The sequence below is a fragment of the Acomys minous genome (genome assembly GCF_964271855.1).
Source record: "Acomys minous genome assembly, chromosome: 2".
Classification (NCBI taxonomy): domain Eukaryota; kingdom Metazoa; phylum Chordata; class Mammalia; order Rodentia; family Muridae; genus Acomys; species Acomys minous.
This window is the reverse complement of record NC_140484.1, coordinates 144,471,704-144,486,507: the sequence shown is the minus strand read 5'-3', so window position 1 is coordinate 144,486,507 and position 14,804 is coordinate 144,471,704. Positions and strand designations below refer to the sequence as shown.

Below are 14,804 nucleotides of genomic sequence, written 5' to 3'. Positions count from 1 at the left end.
AAGGGTCTCACTGTCTTTCTCTTCATTTCTAGAATGACAGACACACATCACTGCTCCTGACTTCTTTAAGATGGTGGATCTGGGAGGTTGACTTTATGTTTTCATTCTTGCACAAGTTAAGCCGTCTCCCCAGCTGATTTTTATTTTGTCGTGGAACAGAGTCTCATGCAACCCAGGCCACCTGCGAATTTCCAATCCTCCTGCCTCTGTCCCTGAGTGCTGGGATCTTAGGCATGCACAGCAAACCCTGTAATGCTTATTTTTAAATACTAAAATGCCCACAGCTTTAAATAACCTGCTTATTATAGAAAGGACTCTTGAAGGAAGGAAGAGGTCCGGGCTCTAGGCTCAGCTCCGGGCTCTAGGCTCAGCTTGCCGTTAGCTCGCTATGCTAACCAAGAATGCATTTGGTGAAGAGTTGGCTCCGAGACTGAAACACCAGAGTTCCAGTCCTGGCCCGGCCACTTGTGGCCCCGTGCCTTAGAGCAGATGACTTACTGTAGCCCTTCTTTGCCTCAGTTTCCTCACCTGCACAGTGTTGGACTAAACAGCATCTGTCTCTCACAGTGAGGATGCTCTCACCCTGACCTTGCCGACAAGCACAACAAAAACGCTGTGAGAGGTCATCATTTTGTGGCCATGAGCAAATGAGATAAAATTGTTAGGACTTCGTTTCATCACTTAAAAATTAATAAAATGAAGAGATTTTGGTCTGTTTCTCTCTCTTTTTCTTCTTTATTTAAACTCATAGAATTTTTTGCACAGAGCATATTAATCCTCTACATTGAGCAGCCTTAGATTAAGTGTGTATTTAAGCAAACTATATCAAAACTGAAATTGTTTATTCTCTATGATTTGGTAGGTACCTCGTACAAGAGATTCAACTGAAGCCCCACGTTATTAGCCAAGGTTTATCAGCATAGACCTCTGTCACGAGCATATTAAGCTCCTTCCCCACTGTTTGCATGAGCAGCTACACATGCAATAACACACACACACACAAATGGAAATGCATATTTCATATATTGGGGACCTATACCTAAATGATAATTACCTAATGCTCCTGATGAGTGTTTGCACTTGAAACAAATTAGCATTAAATTAAACAATTCGAGCCCAATGTCTTCTGCAATCAACTGCTAATATTAGACCATTTATGTCTGAGAATAATTTCATGTTAATGTCTATACACATATATACAGTAATTACACCCCAGATACGTCTCGGGGACAAAGAAAAGTTGTAAGCATACTTTCCAACAGCATAAATTCGGAAAAACAGATTAAAGGCTCCTGTGGAATCCACAAAGCCCTGCACATTACAGTGTCAGTCTCTAAGTCTCATTTCACATTCAAGGAGCATGAAGCACACACAACTGACCAAGGTCAAACACAGGTGGTCGACAGGAGCTAGACTTTGTCCCCGTGTTGTCCCTGGTGTGGTGGCTAATCCTTGTGGCCAGCCTGGCTGTATTTCACATCACTGTGGAAACACAGCTTTAGGGGCATTTATGAGAGTGTTTCTAGAAAGGTTTAAGTGAGGAAGGAGGGCCCATCCTGAGCATGGGCGGCACTATCTCATGAGCGAGGGTCCCAGAATGACCACAAGGGAGAAAGCAAGCTGAGCATCCGCATCTCTGCTTCCTGGATGCTGCATGCCTTCCCACCACAATGGACCACATCCCTCTTCCAACAGTAAGCCAAAGTGAACCCTCCCGTTTTACAGTTGCTTTTGTCACAGACACAAAGGAAGAACAAATACTTCCTGCCAGTCTGCAGCAGTTCCATTCCTGATGTACACATGACCTCACTTAGACCAGAAAAGCTAGAAGGCAAAGCACTAAGTATGCCCCGTGCGGTCCCATCAGCAGTACCAACTGTGTCCTGACCTCCATCAGCATCGGTCAGTGAAGTCACCGGAGCGCCACAGGAGGCAGAGGAGAACTGAGCCAGAGCCCTTGTTGATCCTGGGATCTCACATCATGTTCTTGCCAAAGCCACTCTTCCCTGAACTACTTCTGGGTGAGATTGAGCTCAGCATGTCTGTGGTATGGGGGTCTCCCTCCCCTGGACCCCCCCCCGCCCCGTTGATCCCTTTGTTTTCACTCCTTAAGTCTCTCCTCTTCCTCAATTCCTTTTCTTTGCCAGACTTGAAACCCAGCTCTCCACATCATCTGCAGTTTCCTCCCGTTATTCCCCAGGAACAGCCTACCTATCTTAGCAACTGATACACACTAGAACATTTCTAAAACTCAATTGGGGGAAGATTGTTTGACCTCCCTTTTTTTAAAGGAAATCAAGAGATGCTGGAGACATTGCAAAGAGATGCCTCATTCTGGAGCATAAGAAGGGTGGCCAACAATTGTAGACAAAATAAAACAAGGTTAGCAGGGTGAGCGACAAATGCCTTCTTAAAAGATAGGACACAGAGGCATGAAACCACCACAACAAAACAACAATGTCATTAAGACCAGGAGAAACGGGCTTGGAGAGCAAGGATGGGTGAAGCCTACCAGCTCTAAACACAGCACTGGAAAGCAGAGCGTGTTTCAATTGTCTCAATCAGAAGGAGCCACTGAAAGCCAGTGAAGTCTATCAGAAGGAAGACAACCCGAGAGGCTCGAATGCGTTTCTGGGAAGAAACCAGGGAAATATTGTAAGACTTTCCCTGAAGCTTCAGATAGGAAGTGTGTAGTTGGACAAAGTGGGCCAGCGAACTCCCAGCAGACCCCGGCAGATCTGACAGGGTGTTGTGGACTAAAGATAGCTACAGACTCTGACCTATTCCTCCCAAAAAAGGTTGAATTCTAACAACCTCTCCCTTGAATTTCAATGCTTTGCTCAACCAATAGAAGCCAGTGCCTGTCAGGAATGCTGTTCTAGGACTCCTAAGACTAGGTCATAAGAAGCTTTGCATCTTCCACCCAGGCTTCTTGGGATAGTCCTTTGAGACCCTGAAAAAAGTCTCCTCTATATACTCTCCACTGAGAATATTCTTACATACATACAAACATACATACATACATACATACATACATACATATATACATACATACATACAAACATACATACATACATACATACATACAAACATACATACATACATACATACATACATACATACATACATACAAACAAACATACATACATATATTCCTCCTCCAGGAAGCTGCCTGAAGCTCATCAAATCATCTTCCAGCTGCGGAGCATCTCCTTGAGAGACAGGGAATAGGAGACTCACTCAGCTAAGCCCCACCCAAATCACTTAGCCTTTATGATCATCAACAGCAATGAAAGCTATCATTGGGTTTGCTTTTATGCTTTAACGTGGTTATAAAACATAGAGAAATGCCACAGAGATCAGCATGGATACTTCAAAGGGTACATGGATGAATGTCCAGGTGGAAAGTTCCAGAAAGTGGGAATGGGAAACATGCTGGAGAAATCATGACTCAGGAAGGATAGCATAGAAAGATTGGACGCACCAGATAGAACCTGGAAAAGTTTCAACTGAATCCCACTGGATGACCTGCTGACCAGAGGGGAATATCTCTTGGCCAAGCGTAGAATTCTATCTGAATTCAGGAAACCCCACACTGGGGAAGGCAAATGGAGATAAGATGTGAGAACCAAGTTTTGGAAGGTGAAAACTTGAGTGATTTCATTTCTTTCGAGAAGCAAAACTATCCTTGAGTCAAGAAGAAAATGGAAAACACAACAAAACGAAAGAATGCACCAGAAACCTACAGTATGTGGGAAAGGCTGCCCAGATCCAGGGGCCATATCGAGAGGCCTGGGTGAAGCAGAACGTGACAGCTCAGAACTTGGAGAGGTCTTGTTGGAAGTGACACTGTGTCAACAGGAAGAAACAGAACTAGGGACCAGGGTCACCGCTGACAAACAATGATGTAGCCCACAGAAATGCTTCTCAAGCCTGAACTATTCAAAGGTATAAAGAGATGGTGCTGCGAGCAGCATCTGCCTCCAAAGCTAGTCCCCGCGGCCCAACGGTGCCAGGGGTCTGCCTCAGAGGCAAGACTGGGACCCCGAAGACGATCCTCCAGCAGAGCCGGGAGTCCCACGTCCAAAGCAATCTTCCAGTGAAAAGCAGGGACAGCAGCCATCATGACATAATGCTATTTGTGTCTGCAATTTTGCATATTTTTAATTTGACGGCTAAAATTTTTCCGCACAGTATTATGTAATTTCCCATAGATTATGTGTATTGGCATAAAAATAAAATTCCTGCATCAGTCATTCAGATGTGGTCATCGTAATTTGAATATCAAAACAACTTAACATCATTATCCATTTAAAAATATGCAGAAAATATTTCTTTGACATTTTTTATAACTGCTCATCTTTAAATTTATGTCCTCAGTGTACTTTCCTTTCAACATTTTTCCTTACTGTATTAAACTTAAAAGTACGTCATTCATCACCCTTATGATACTTCCCACTGATATTTGATCTTTTATTTTATATACCTTCAGTATAAGGTTCAAAGTATCACACACAAACAAAGTCAAGCGTTCCTTGGTTGGTTGACGTCACAGTTATCATCAGTGCAATTGATAAACATGGGGGAAAAAATTGGTAACTACGAATCTTACAAACTAAAATTTTATTGTTAGGACATCTTGATGGAATAGGTATCTGAAATATATATTTTATATTATGTCATTATTACATGTGATAACTGGAACGAATTAGCCCAGCTGTTTGTAATTAATTTTATGATTTTAAGCATTATAGTTCTAGTATAAATATTTTTTTAAACTTTTTGTTTGATGTTTCAAGACAGGGTTTCTCTGTGAAGCCCTGGTTGTCCTAGACTCACTTTGTAGACCAGGCTGGCCTTGAACTCACAGAGATCTGCCTGCCTCTGCCTCCCTGGGTGCTGGGATAAAGGCGTGCGCCACTATATCCAGCTAGGATAAATATTTTGACAAAAAGACTTTAATTGCTCTTTTAAATGGTGCACATCATATCTGGGGAGGGGTCCAACTGGAAGTCAAGCCCATTGCATTCAGAATAGGCCACGTCACTTAGATCTTTGTCTCTTCTGTGGCACTTTTCTTTCCAGCTAGTGTCGCAGTCCAGGATGAATACAAAAAGCGGCTGAAGGGGATAGCTTTCACTTAAGTACATACTTTAAAACAGCCATTTTTAAGACTCGATATACCGCACCAATCTTCTCTTTGTGCTGATCCAAAAAGCCATACACTTTTCCACAACAAAATAGATAGAAAAGATAAAATAACCAGAAATTCCCATAAGTGCCTCTGCCCCGAGCCACGCCTTCTACCATCTATCTGAATTCAGAAAACCCCACACTGGGGAAAACAGACAATTTCTAATGCCTCTTTCAGCACAAATATGCAGAAATCTACTAAACTAATCATGGCAGCCCGAGGCTTTATTGTTCCTGGATGGCGGCTTCTCCTTTGCTTGACTCCCCACCGCCAGCCCCAATTTTTTGGAGGACGGGGCATCTGGGATGCGGGATAAGCACACATTTCCTCTGGGAAGTTACAGAAGTGCTAACAAAAACCGCATGCATTCCTGGGAGAGAAAACAAATGAAAACTGAAAGATCTAGAAATAGATTTACTTAAAATGCTCTGTGCTTACATGTCTCTTGGGAGCCTGCTGGGAATCTAAGAAAGACAGTGTGTCTAAAATGTCCCGAACATCACTGGCTCCTCACCTGAACGAGCCCTGGCCAGGCAGCCCGGGATGCTAGGAGCACACTGTCCAGAGGGAGCACGGAACGAAGGCGATTCAGCTGTGCAGGGCAGGGAAGGACGCACACCGTGCATGCCCACGTAATGTGCTTGCAAATTCCTGACTTTGCAGGAAGGAGAAAATATCCAAATGCCCTTCTGTGAGAACAGGGACATTTTTCTCCCATATATGGTAAATGTAGCAGCATAATTAATCTGCAATGGCTCTTGCCCTAGCAAGTGTATGTTCACACGTGCTTGTGGCTGCGGACAAGTGAAATAAATGCTCTGGCTGGCATCGTGTCCAGGCCACATCCAAGACTGTATCCTGTTTTTCTCAGCTGCAATGTACACTCAAGGCCTGTGGAAGCCCTCGGGATGGAATGGTGCCCTCGGACTGAGAAGGGGCCTATTTCAGTCTTCTTGGAGTCAAAACTAGTCGTGAGGTAACACTGGGTCTGAGGTACTGCCTACATCTCCAGGCACTTTGGTTTTGTTTGGGATGAACCAGAACATGTAGGTAATTGTTGAAACTCCCCCTCCCACATGACTGTAGAGACAGCCTGAACTGTAGCCGTGAAGGAGACTAGACTCTGCCTGTAACAGTTCATTTTTGTTGTCAACTGGACAGTCTGTAGAATCATCCACCTGAGCTGGGGAGAACGCATCTGAAATGTGAGCAGCACTCTAAGCACTTGCATCCCAGAACAAGTGAAAAAGGGACCGAGCGCTGAGCACTGGTACCTGCTTTTTGCTTCCGGACTGTAGATACGCTATGGCCTCACATTCCTGCTGCTGGAGCTTGGGCTCGCCTGTAAACCTAAAGCCAGAACAAACCCCTTTCCTTAAGTGGCTCTCAGCAGAAAAAAAAAAAAAATAACAGCAATGAGCAGTGAATACAGCCCTGCACACAGACTGGAAGAAACCCTCCTGGTTGGGATAAACAGTAGGAATGAAGTTTGTTTTCTGCTTGCTCTTTCCCCCCAGGGAGGTATAGAACAAGATCAGAGGAGACATGTCTGGAGACTCCTCCTTCTCTATCAAGGGCACCGGGGCCACTTAAGCAGCCTCCCTTTGCCTATACTGGGCAACATGGCTGAGAGAATCAGCACTGACAAACAGAATCTGATGGACATTTTAGGCCCGAGTGTCAGGGAATCTACACATGACTTCATGGCCACAGCACCATCAACGGCTTTTCAGCTTCCTAGAAGCAAACTGATCACTGACAATGACTCCCAAAGGGCCCGCCAAGGAGCCAGGGCAGTGGCTTCAGGAAGGGGAGGGGTTCCCCACCCCTACGGACAGCTGACGTCCGTCTGTTCCATCCCGCCACCAGCCTAAGCAATATCATCCCTGCCAAAAAGTTAAAATAATATCACTCCACAGTTACAAAGTTAGGACACTCTGGTAGCAAAAATTACTGCGTTCTTTTAAGACAGAGCATATTTCCAGTCAATAATGTACAATCCAGAAAGCGGCACCAGTTACCTTGTGTTATTTCATTTACTCCAACCCAGCCCACTGCAGTAGCAAGGGAAACAAGGGTCAGAAAGATTGACTTGTCCAAGTTTGCAGAATGAATTAGTAGCAGTCCTGATTTGAACCCTGACTTGATTCCAAACACTATACCTAGTCTACTGCCTCCATCCCATAATGCCCACATTCATAGAATTACAACCCATTTGAGAGAGAAGGAACTTAAAAGATGTCCAGCCCACCTTCCGTCTACTGTCTCTGTGCTCCTGTCATTGTCAACCTACCTTAGCCATGGGACCTTCCTAGGGCAGCCCTCACACGGCTGGGAAGCCCCACTCATCACATGGGGCATCCTGGGGGTTAAATCCAGGGACCCTAGTATACTGCCCTTTGTGGCTCCAAAGCATTCAGAGGGATTTTAATGTCCACTTCTAGACTGAGTATCTCTTGCCCTCTCTAAGCACTCTTCAAAACCTCTGTCTTCAGCACATCCATTTGTTCTTGGAGTGTCCTCTGAGTGCGTGTGATGATTAATTGTCATTTTCAACTTGATTTGGAGTTGCTTAGAAGATACACCTCTAAGAATGCCTGTGAGAGTGATTTGAGAAAGGTTTAACAAGGACGGGTATGACCATTCAATAGACTGGGATCCCAGGATGAGTAAAAGGAGAGGCGAGGTCAGCTGAGCATCAGCTTCCTCTGCTCTCTGTCTCCCTCTTCTCAGATGTGAGGTGCCCAAGCTGCATGGCCTGCCCCTGTGAACCCAGCCATGCCTGCCTGCCACAATGGACTGGTCCTCTCTCAAACCATGGGCCAAAATAAATCCTTCTTCCCTTAAGATGCTTTTTGCCAGGCATTTTGTCAACAGAGGCATTGCCAATAACTAATCGAGGGTCGAGAACTGAACTTAATTATACTCCAGGGTAAGTCAGGAAAATATGGATTATATTTATTATTATTATTATTATTATTATTATTATTATTATTATTATTATTATTATTACCCTTGGGGTATGCATTATTTAACTATTTATTTATATGTAGTTTTAGAGAGATTATTTCCCCATAATAGCCAACATAGCTCCATAGTGCTGAAAAAAAAAAAAGTCTCCAAAATGCATACTTTGAAACACCAGGATCCAAGCATAAGTAAACAGACATTTAACTTTTAAAAATGCAATCCTACCAGTTTGAAACACACCACTTGGCCTTCTCCACCACATATTGTTCAAGTCTTCAAGAGATACGTGCCTTACAAAGTCATGAACAAGTCAAAACCCCTGCCATTCATAGACAAAAATCCCATGAATATAAGAGGATATATTCTAAGCATGCCTGTGAAAATGATTTTAAAGGGCTTAAGGGGGGTAGAAAGCCCACCCTGAGTATGGGCAGCACCATACGATGGATCCTTGGAAAGATCTATGAAGTAGAACGGGCATCATAGTTGTTCCTATACAAATAAAGAGATTTTATTTAATTTATGTCCAGACACCCCAACTATAAGTTCTTGATGGAATAGGTTCCCCTCGCATCCTAGGGAGTGACGTTGAGTCTCTGGCTTAATAAACTTGGGCACGCAACCCTGAACAGCAGTGACCCTGACTACAGCCAATATAGCTCCTGAGGTCCCCAGTGTCCTTCAAGGGACTTTGCTCAGCAGATAAGGATCATTTGTAGATAAGGTAGTATGAGCACAGAAAGTTTGCCTCATAGGAGACTTGGAGGACACCATGGGGAATGCTGGGAGGGAAAGAGGAAAACACCAAGAAAGGAAGTTGTGAGGAAGAAAATAAATATGCGGACACACCAAGGACAGACTTTGTCATCCCTCCCTGAGAAGCAAGGCTGAGGGAATTCACCTGTAACGTAAGAGCGGCTGACCTAGATCAGCTGCCAGGCCAAGCCTCAGAGACCTGGGCAGCCATAGCTTGCAGTGGGGCAGCAGCCAGCCAGAGGCTTAGGGGTGTGTTCTACCCTGAATGAAGTCAGAATGAACGACAAGCTGAATGACATGTGTCGGGACATCAGATGATCTAAGCCTCCAAAGAGCCGGACCTTTCCCATGACTCTATGACCCGAAAGCAAGAGAAACCCTACCCAACGGCTCCCTGCAGAAAGAGATGCTGCACCCTTGCTTAGGAATTCCTTTGGTGAATTCTAGAGGCAGAGGCAGCTGGATCTCTGTGATCGCAGGCCAGCCTGGTTTAAAAAGCAACTCCAGGACAGCCAAGGCTACACAGAGAAACCCTGTCTTGAAAAACAAGAAGAAGAAGCAGAGGAAGAAGAAGAAGAAGCAGAAGAAGAAGAAGAAGCAGAAGAAGAAGAAGAAGAAGAAGAAGAAGAAGAAGAAGAAGAAGAAGAAGAAGAAGAAGAAGAAGAAGAAGAAGAAAAGAAATTCCTCTGGTGAAATGGGGTCCCAGGCTTGTAGATCTTCTTCAGACTTCAATATTTCTGTTCACCGCACACTAGACTTGTCTTGCCAACATGGACAGTCACATTTTAACGATTCAGTGTGGGACATGAACCTAAAGAGCTTGAACACCCTTTCTCCTCCATGGCATTGCTGATGCTGGTTCATCAACTCAGAGTGCCCAGCGCAAAGCCCCACCCCTCCTCAGATCCCCAGTGTCCCAGGGGCCTCAAAGCACTGATGCAGCCTTAAAACCCTCAGTCCATTTGTTTCAGATCTAAGGACAAGAAGGGTGGCCTTTGAGGTCCCTCCTGTGGCTGCAAGGGTGAGAAGACCCGGGGCCAGCCTCACTGTCACCAGGGTAGGGACATTGACCAAGGCAGGACTAGCAGGAGAATCAGATCCAAAGAGCCTGAGCCCTGTGCAAAATGGGATACACACAGGAGAGGAAGAAAGGAATCTGTGAGCTCATTGGAGAGGCCAAGTGCGGAGGAAATCAGAGGTTTATTATTTATGGGAGGCTTTTATTTGGTGGTGGGAAAGAATGGTAGGTATGTGGCACAGTATTCCCGGACTATAAATAACATGTAAACAGCTCTCCTAATGAAAACCGTATGGAGTCTGCTGTATTGGAAGACGGCGTCAAGAGGGAAATGGTGGACATCTAACCCAGACCTTCCACCTGCTGTCACGTCTTCTTTCTTTCATTCTTGGGAAGTTTCACCTCACAGAGCAAGCGCAGGAGGAAGGGAAGACAGGAGAAATTAAAAACCTCAACATCCATTCTGTTGTGAACCTTTTTACAGCACATCTGTCTTAGACTACAGAGTGTAGCACACCCTCTTTCTGGAATTATGTATGAGCCTGCCTAGAAGCACGGGATGACTTTTCCAGAGTCTTCTCCATGACCAGAACTTCAAAAATTGGTTCATCCCTCTGGAGGTAGTTTGAGTCCTTCAAGGTGAGAAGGCTCCCTCCCACCCACCCACAGTGTGCACTGTGAATAGCAGCTCAACAAAGAAGATGCAGGACGCTGGGGACAGTGTGGAAGACACACTAGGCTCTGGCGTCATCTTGCCGTGTGGCTTTGGCTAAATTGCTTTGCTCTCTGAACTTCTCCAGTTCTCAGATCTGGGAAATGCAGAGTTGGGTTCGCTATTCTGGAACTCCCCCACCCCCGCCCAAGTCCTGGCACGCTCTGCATAGATGCTGCTGCGGACATCAGTGGTCTGAAGAGGGTCCCTCTCAAGAAAAGGCCACTTCACATTTTTCTCCCAGTCAGCTGGGTCACTCAATGCTCCCTCCCCTGGTAACGCCACAGTGTCTTCTGTCTCCCAGTTCACACTGACCTGTACTTCCCGTGTCAGGGCCAGCTCCAGGAGCTGGCCAAAGTGCTGGCCCAGCATGCTCAGGGTCTCGCTCACGCAGGCCTTCATTGACTTCAGGACATGCTCATTCTCCACCTGGAGGCACCTGGGAGGAGGAACCAGGGAGTGGCCACCAGAAGGGGGGACCTGGTTGGACCACAGCTGTGGCTAGGGCAAACCTGGGCTTGCTCAAGGCATGTGTGTGGGAAGAACGGACTACAGGGAAGTCACCAGTCCCAAAAGGGCCAGGGATGGAGCCTGCCAGCCTGATTCGTCCCCTGGCCTTTGGGCATATAGAGAAGTGCTGAAGTCATCATAATCCCTGTTTTGGGGAAATGCTATCACCAGAAAGTGGCAATGTCTGATCTCTGGGTTCTCTCGCCCTGGGAGAGAGGGCTATCGTTATGGCCAAGTTGTTTGGTCTCAGTGGTGCCTGTGGTGGAGGGGCAGTAAGCTTTGGAGAAGGTAGAGCTATCTCTATGCAGCTTGTAAGAACTGCTGCCTATACATAAATAAGACTGGAGCAATGGTAAGGCCAGTGCACATGTTAACACTGAAAAGGGAAAGTGTGAGGCATCCCAATCCCACCTCTAGACAAAGAACTACAAATGCCCACCAGAGAAGAATTAGCCTTATTTCTAATTGGTGGTTCAGTACAAAGTGGTCAGCCTTGAAGCCATGTACACACCACCACCAAAAATGGACTTAGAAAGTCATATTTTATATATACATATATGCACTTGTATGTATGTAATGATAAAAAAATCAAAAGAGACTATTAAGTGGAGAGTGGAGGCGGGTCACAAGCAGGCATTGAGGGAGGGGGCATGATGTGGCTCTATTTCAGTTTAAAACTTATTTTTAACAAGAAAAACAACAGAACTGCTGCCACAATATGAAAAACAAAAGTCAAAAGTTTTCCTCTTAGACAGGCAGGCAGAGGCGATTAGACTGAGGTTCACCCACGGCCTGAGAGTAATCTATCCAGAAAAGGAAAAGACTCCGGCTTCCCACAGACACCGAAATCCAGGTTTGAGGCACGAAGAGCAAAGGAACATGTCAACACACACTCATGGCGTGTCCATATGAGGTCAAACGTGTATGTGGGTGTCAGAGTGTGAACTCATGTATGTTTATGGTGTGAGACAGAGGGAGGGGCTGTGGGTGAATTTCTGTGACCACGTGAGTGTGTGTTTATATAGCTCTGTGAGAGCAAGTGCATGTCTGTGAACTTCTCTGTCTCTGTGCATCTGTGCAGAGGTGTGAGTTCAGCTTTCACCTTACCTGGGCTCTTACAACTTTGCAGTCCAAGGGGGCTCTCCAAACTTGAAGGAAACCTTTCCCTATTATCAGCTTACTTTGAACAACTCTCCACTAATTTCCCTTTCCCTAAACTCTGAATATGGGACAAAAACTGCATGGAATTCTTTTATTATTTCACTCTACTTCTTGGCTTTATTATGCAGCCCTTGCTGGCCTGGAACTCACTGTGTAAACCATGGTTGCCTTGCACCACTCCTCCTGCTTATACCTTCTGAGTTGCAACTGCAGCCCTGCATCACTATTCTGACTTGGAGAGAATCTTTAGAAGTTTCTGAGACTGTCCAGAAAAAGAAACTCCAGCCAACCAGCCCCTAGTGCATGCAACCCCTGACATCCAGAAATGAGACTAGTCCCTTCCAGAGCCAGGAGGATGCCAGCTGGCCAAACAGAAAGCCCAGGGTGCACTTGCCTCTCCGTGACCGCCGAGAGCTCAGAACATTTCTCCATGAGCAGCTTCTCTGCCTGTAACAAAAAGGTCAGTGTCACTCCGTGGAGGGCCATCTGCTGCCCTGGGAGCTCCAGGGCCTGAAGATGGAGGGGGAAACAGGTACATAAGGAGAACACACTGTGACCTGAGACGTGGTTAGCCAAAGAGGCCAAGGACAGCTGCTTTAAAAGAGTAAGAAACTGTGGCATCCGGTTAGTTATTCTGTGGGATCCAGGAAGCCTCGGGGAAGAAGAGACATTTAAATTGGCTTCAGAGAGTAAACAGACACTTGCTGCTGGCACAGCGAAGGAAGGGGAGGTTTAAGGAGAAAGATCAAGAAAGAAAGGAGATTTTATGTTTACTATTTGTATTGGACATTCCCCACAGTTATGTGGAGAGCGGGGACTGACTATGACATGAACTCTGGTGCCCCATATTTGACCACCTCCTCTTGGTGAGGAGGCCTGGTAGCACTCAGAGAAAGAAAAAGCAGGCTACCAAGATGAGACTTGATAGCCTATGACTACATAGTGAGGGAGGAGGTCTCCCTCAGTCATAGACCTAGGGGAGGAAAATAAGGTAAAAGCGGGAGGGAGGGAGGGAGGGAGGGAGGGAGGGAGGAATGGGAGGATACAAGTGATGGGATAACAACTGAGTTGCAATCTGAATAAATTAATTAAATTTAAAAAGGAAAACAAAAGAAAAGAGAGAGAAATGAGGAGAGGGGTGGAGGTTCAGTGGTTCGCTTTGGGCATGGGAAGACTCGAATGCATTTTGGAATCAGAAAAGCTGACTCTGAACTTTTTCCACGTCATCTCCTGCGTAGCTCAGGGCATGTGACTCAGACCCGAGTGTCTATCTCCTCAACCTTATTACTATAATATTAATCTTTTAAGACAACTCAGTCATCCTCCTGGAATAAATGTTGCTATACTCACCTTTATAGGTGAGTACCTTGCCAAAGTCACACAGTGTAAACTGACCATTGAAGCCGTGCAGTCTGTACTAGGGCTTTTTCATATATTTAACCACTGTCAAGCTGCACATAGTGGGTGTGCAGGGGGTTAAATGAGATATTTGTACCAAAAAAAGAAACATCTGTCACTACGCCTTGCACAAGTGTCCTCACTACCCTTCTCTACGTTGTTACAAGTCAGGCCAGCTCACTGACCAGGAAAGGTTCAGACTCCAGAACTCAGGAAGGCAGGCCCACACCCAGCACCCACTAGCCCCATCCCAGCATGGCTGACCTGGCCCATTTCCTGGGAAGTGGTCCTGCTGACCGTGCTGTACTCGTTGACCATGGAGCGAGCGTGGCACGTCAGGCGCACGCTCATGCTGTGCACACGTGCCCAGCGGTCCTGGGCCAGCTTCTGCCCGATCCTGCGCAGCTCAGTGCTGATGACCCAGCCCCGCTTGAGGAGCAGGTGGAGGGGCTCTCCCGGGCTGGGACCGCCTGCTAGGATGAGGTCACTTTGCGTGTCTTCCTCCAGGCTGATGGGCTTTGCCTGCAAGACGCACATGCACTCACACTCCGTCATGAGCTTCAGGTCCTCCATCCAGCGCTGGACCGAGTCCACCTGCATGAAGTGTAGCCTGCAACCAGGGAACAGTGGCACGGTGACTGCCAACAATCCGCCCTTCCAAGAGAGTCCCCATCCCAGGCCACCAATGTTCACAGAGCATCTAGCTTAAACTCAGTGCTATTTTTCCAATTCTCTCCATGATTTCTCAGTATCGCCATCCAGCAGATAATAAGGTGGGGGTGTGACGCTTTGAGGGAGGATGGCCAGGCTGATGACTGACAGACTGTGACTCCTGACATAAGGTATCAGGTAACGGCGAGCGGTGGCAGGCCTACATGGCCATGTTGAATGCGTTCTCTTAAAATAATGCCTTCTGGGGAGTTGGCAAGAGTGAAAAGAGAGAAGTCAGTATACACAGAGTACAAATAGAAAATGAAGACTATGGCACAGAAATGATAATCTAGGGGAAATGTTCAAAGGAAAGGTAGAAATCCTAAGGAACCTTCGGAGGTCATGACACCAAAGCAGAGATCAAGGAGAGCGAC

At 46.1% G+C, this 14,804-nt stretch overlaps 1 protein-coding gene across 3 annotated transcripts in view; it reads right to left on the bottom strand.

Moving 5' to 3' along the window:
* The window catches only part of INSC (INSC spindle orientation adaptor protein), a 110,438-nt gene that overhangs the window by 48,633 nt on the left and 47,001 nt on the right, over positions 1-14,804 (bottom strand). For all 3 annotated transcript variants that reach the window (XM_084772018.1, XM_084772017.1, XM_084772019.1), the window contains exons 3-5: positions 13,984-14,329; positions 12,716-12,768; positions 10,966-11,089 (exon numbers count right to left, since the gene is read on the bottom strand). In XM_084772018.1, the coding sequence (XP_084628144.1) occupies positions 10,966-11,089; positions 12,716-12,768; positions 13,984-14,329 (523 nt within the window). The remainder of the gene's footprint in view (positions 1-10,965; positions 11,090-12,715; positions 12,769-13,983; positions 14,330-14,804) is intronic.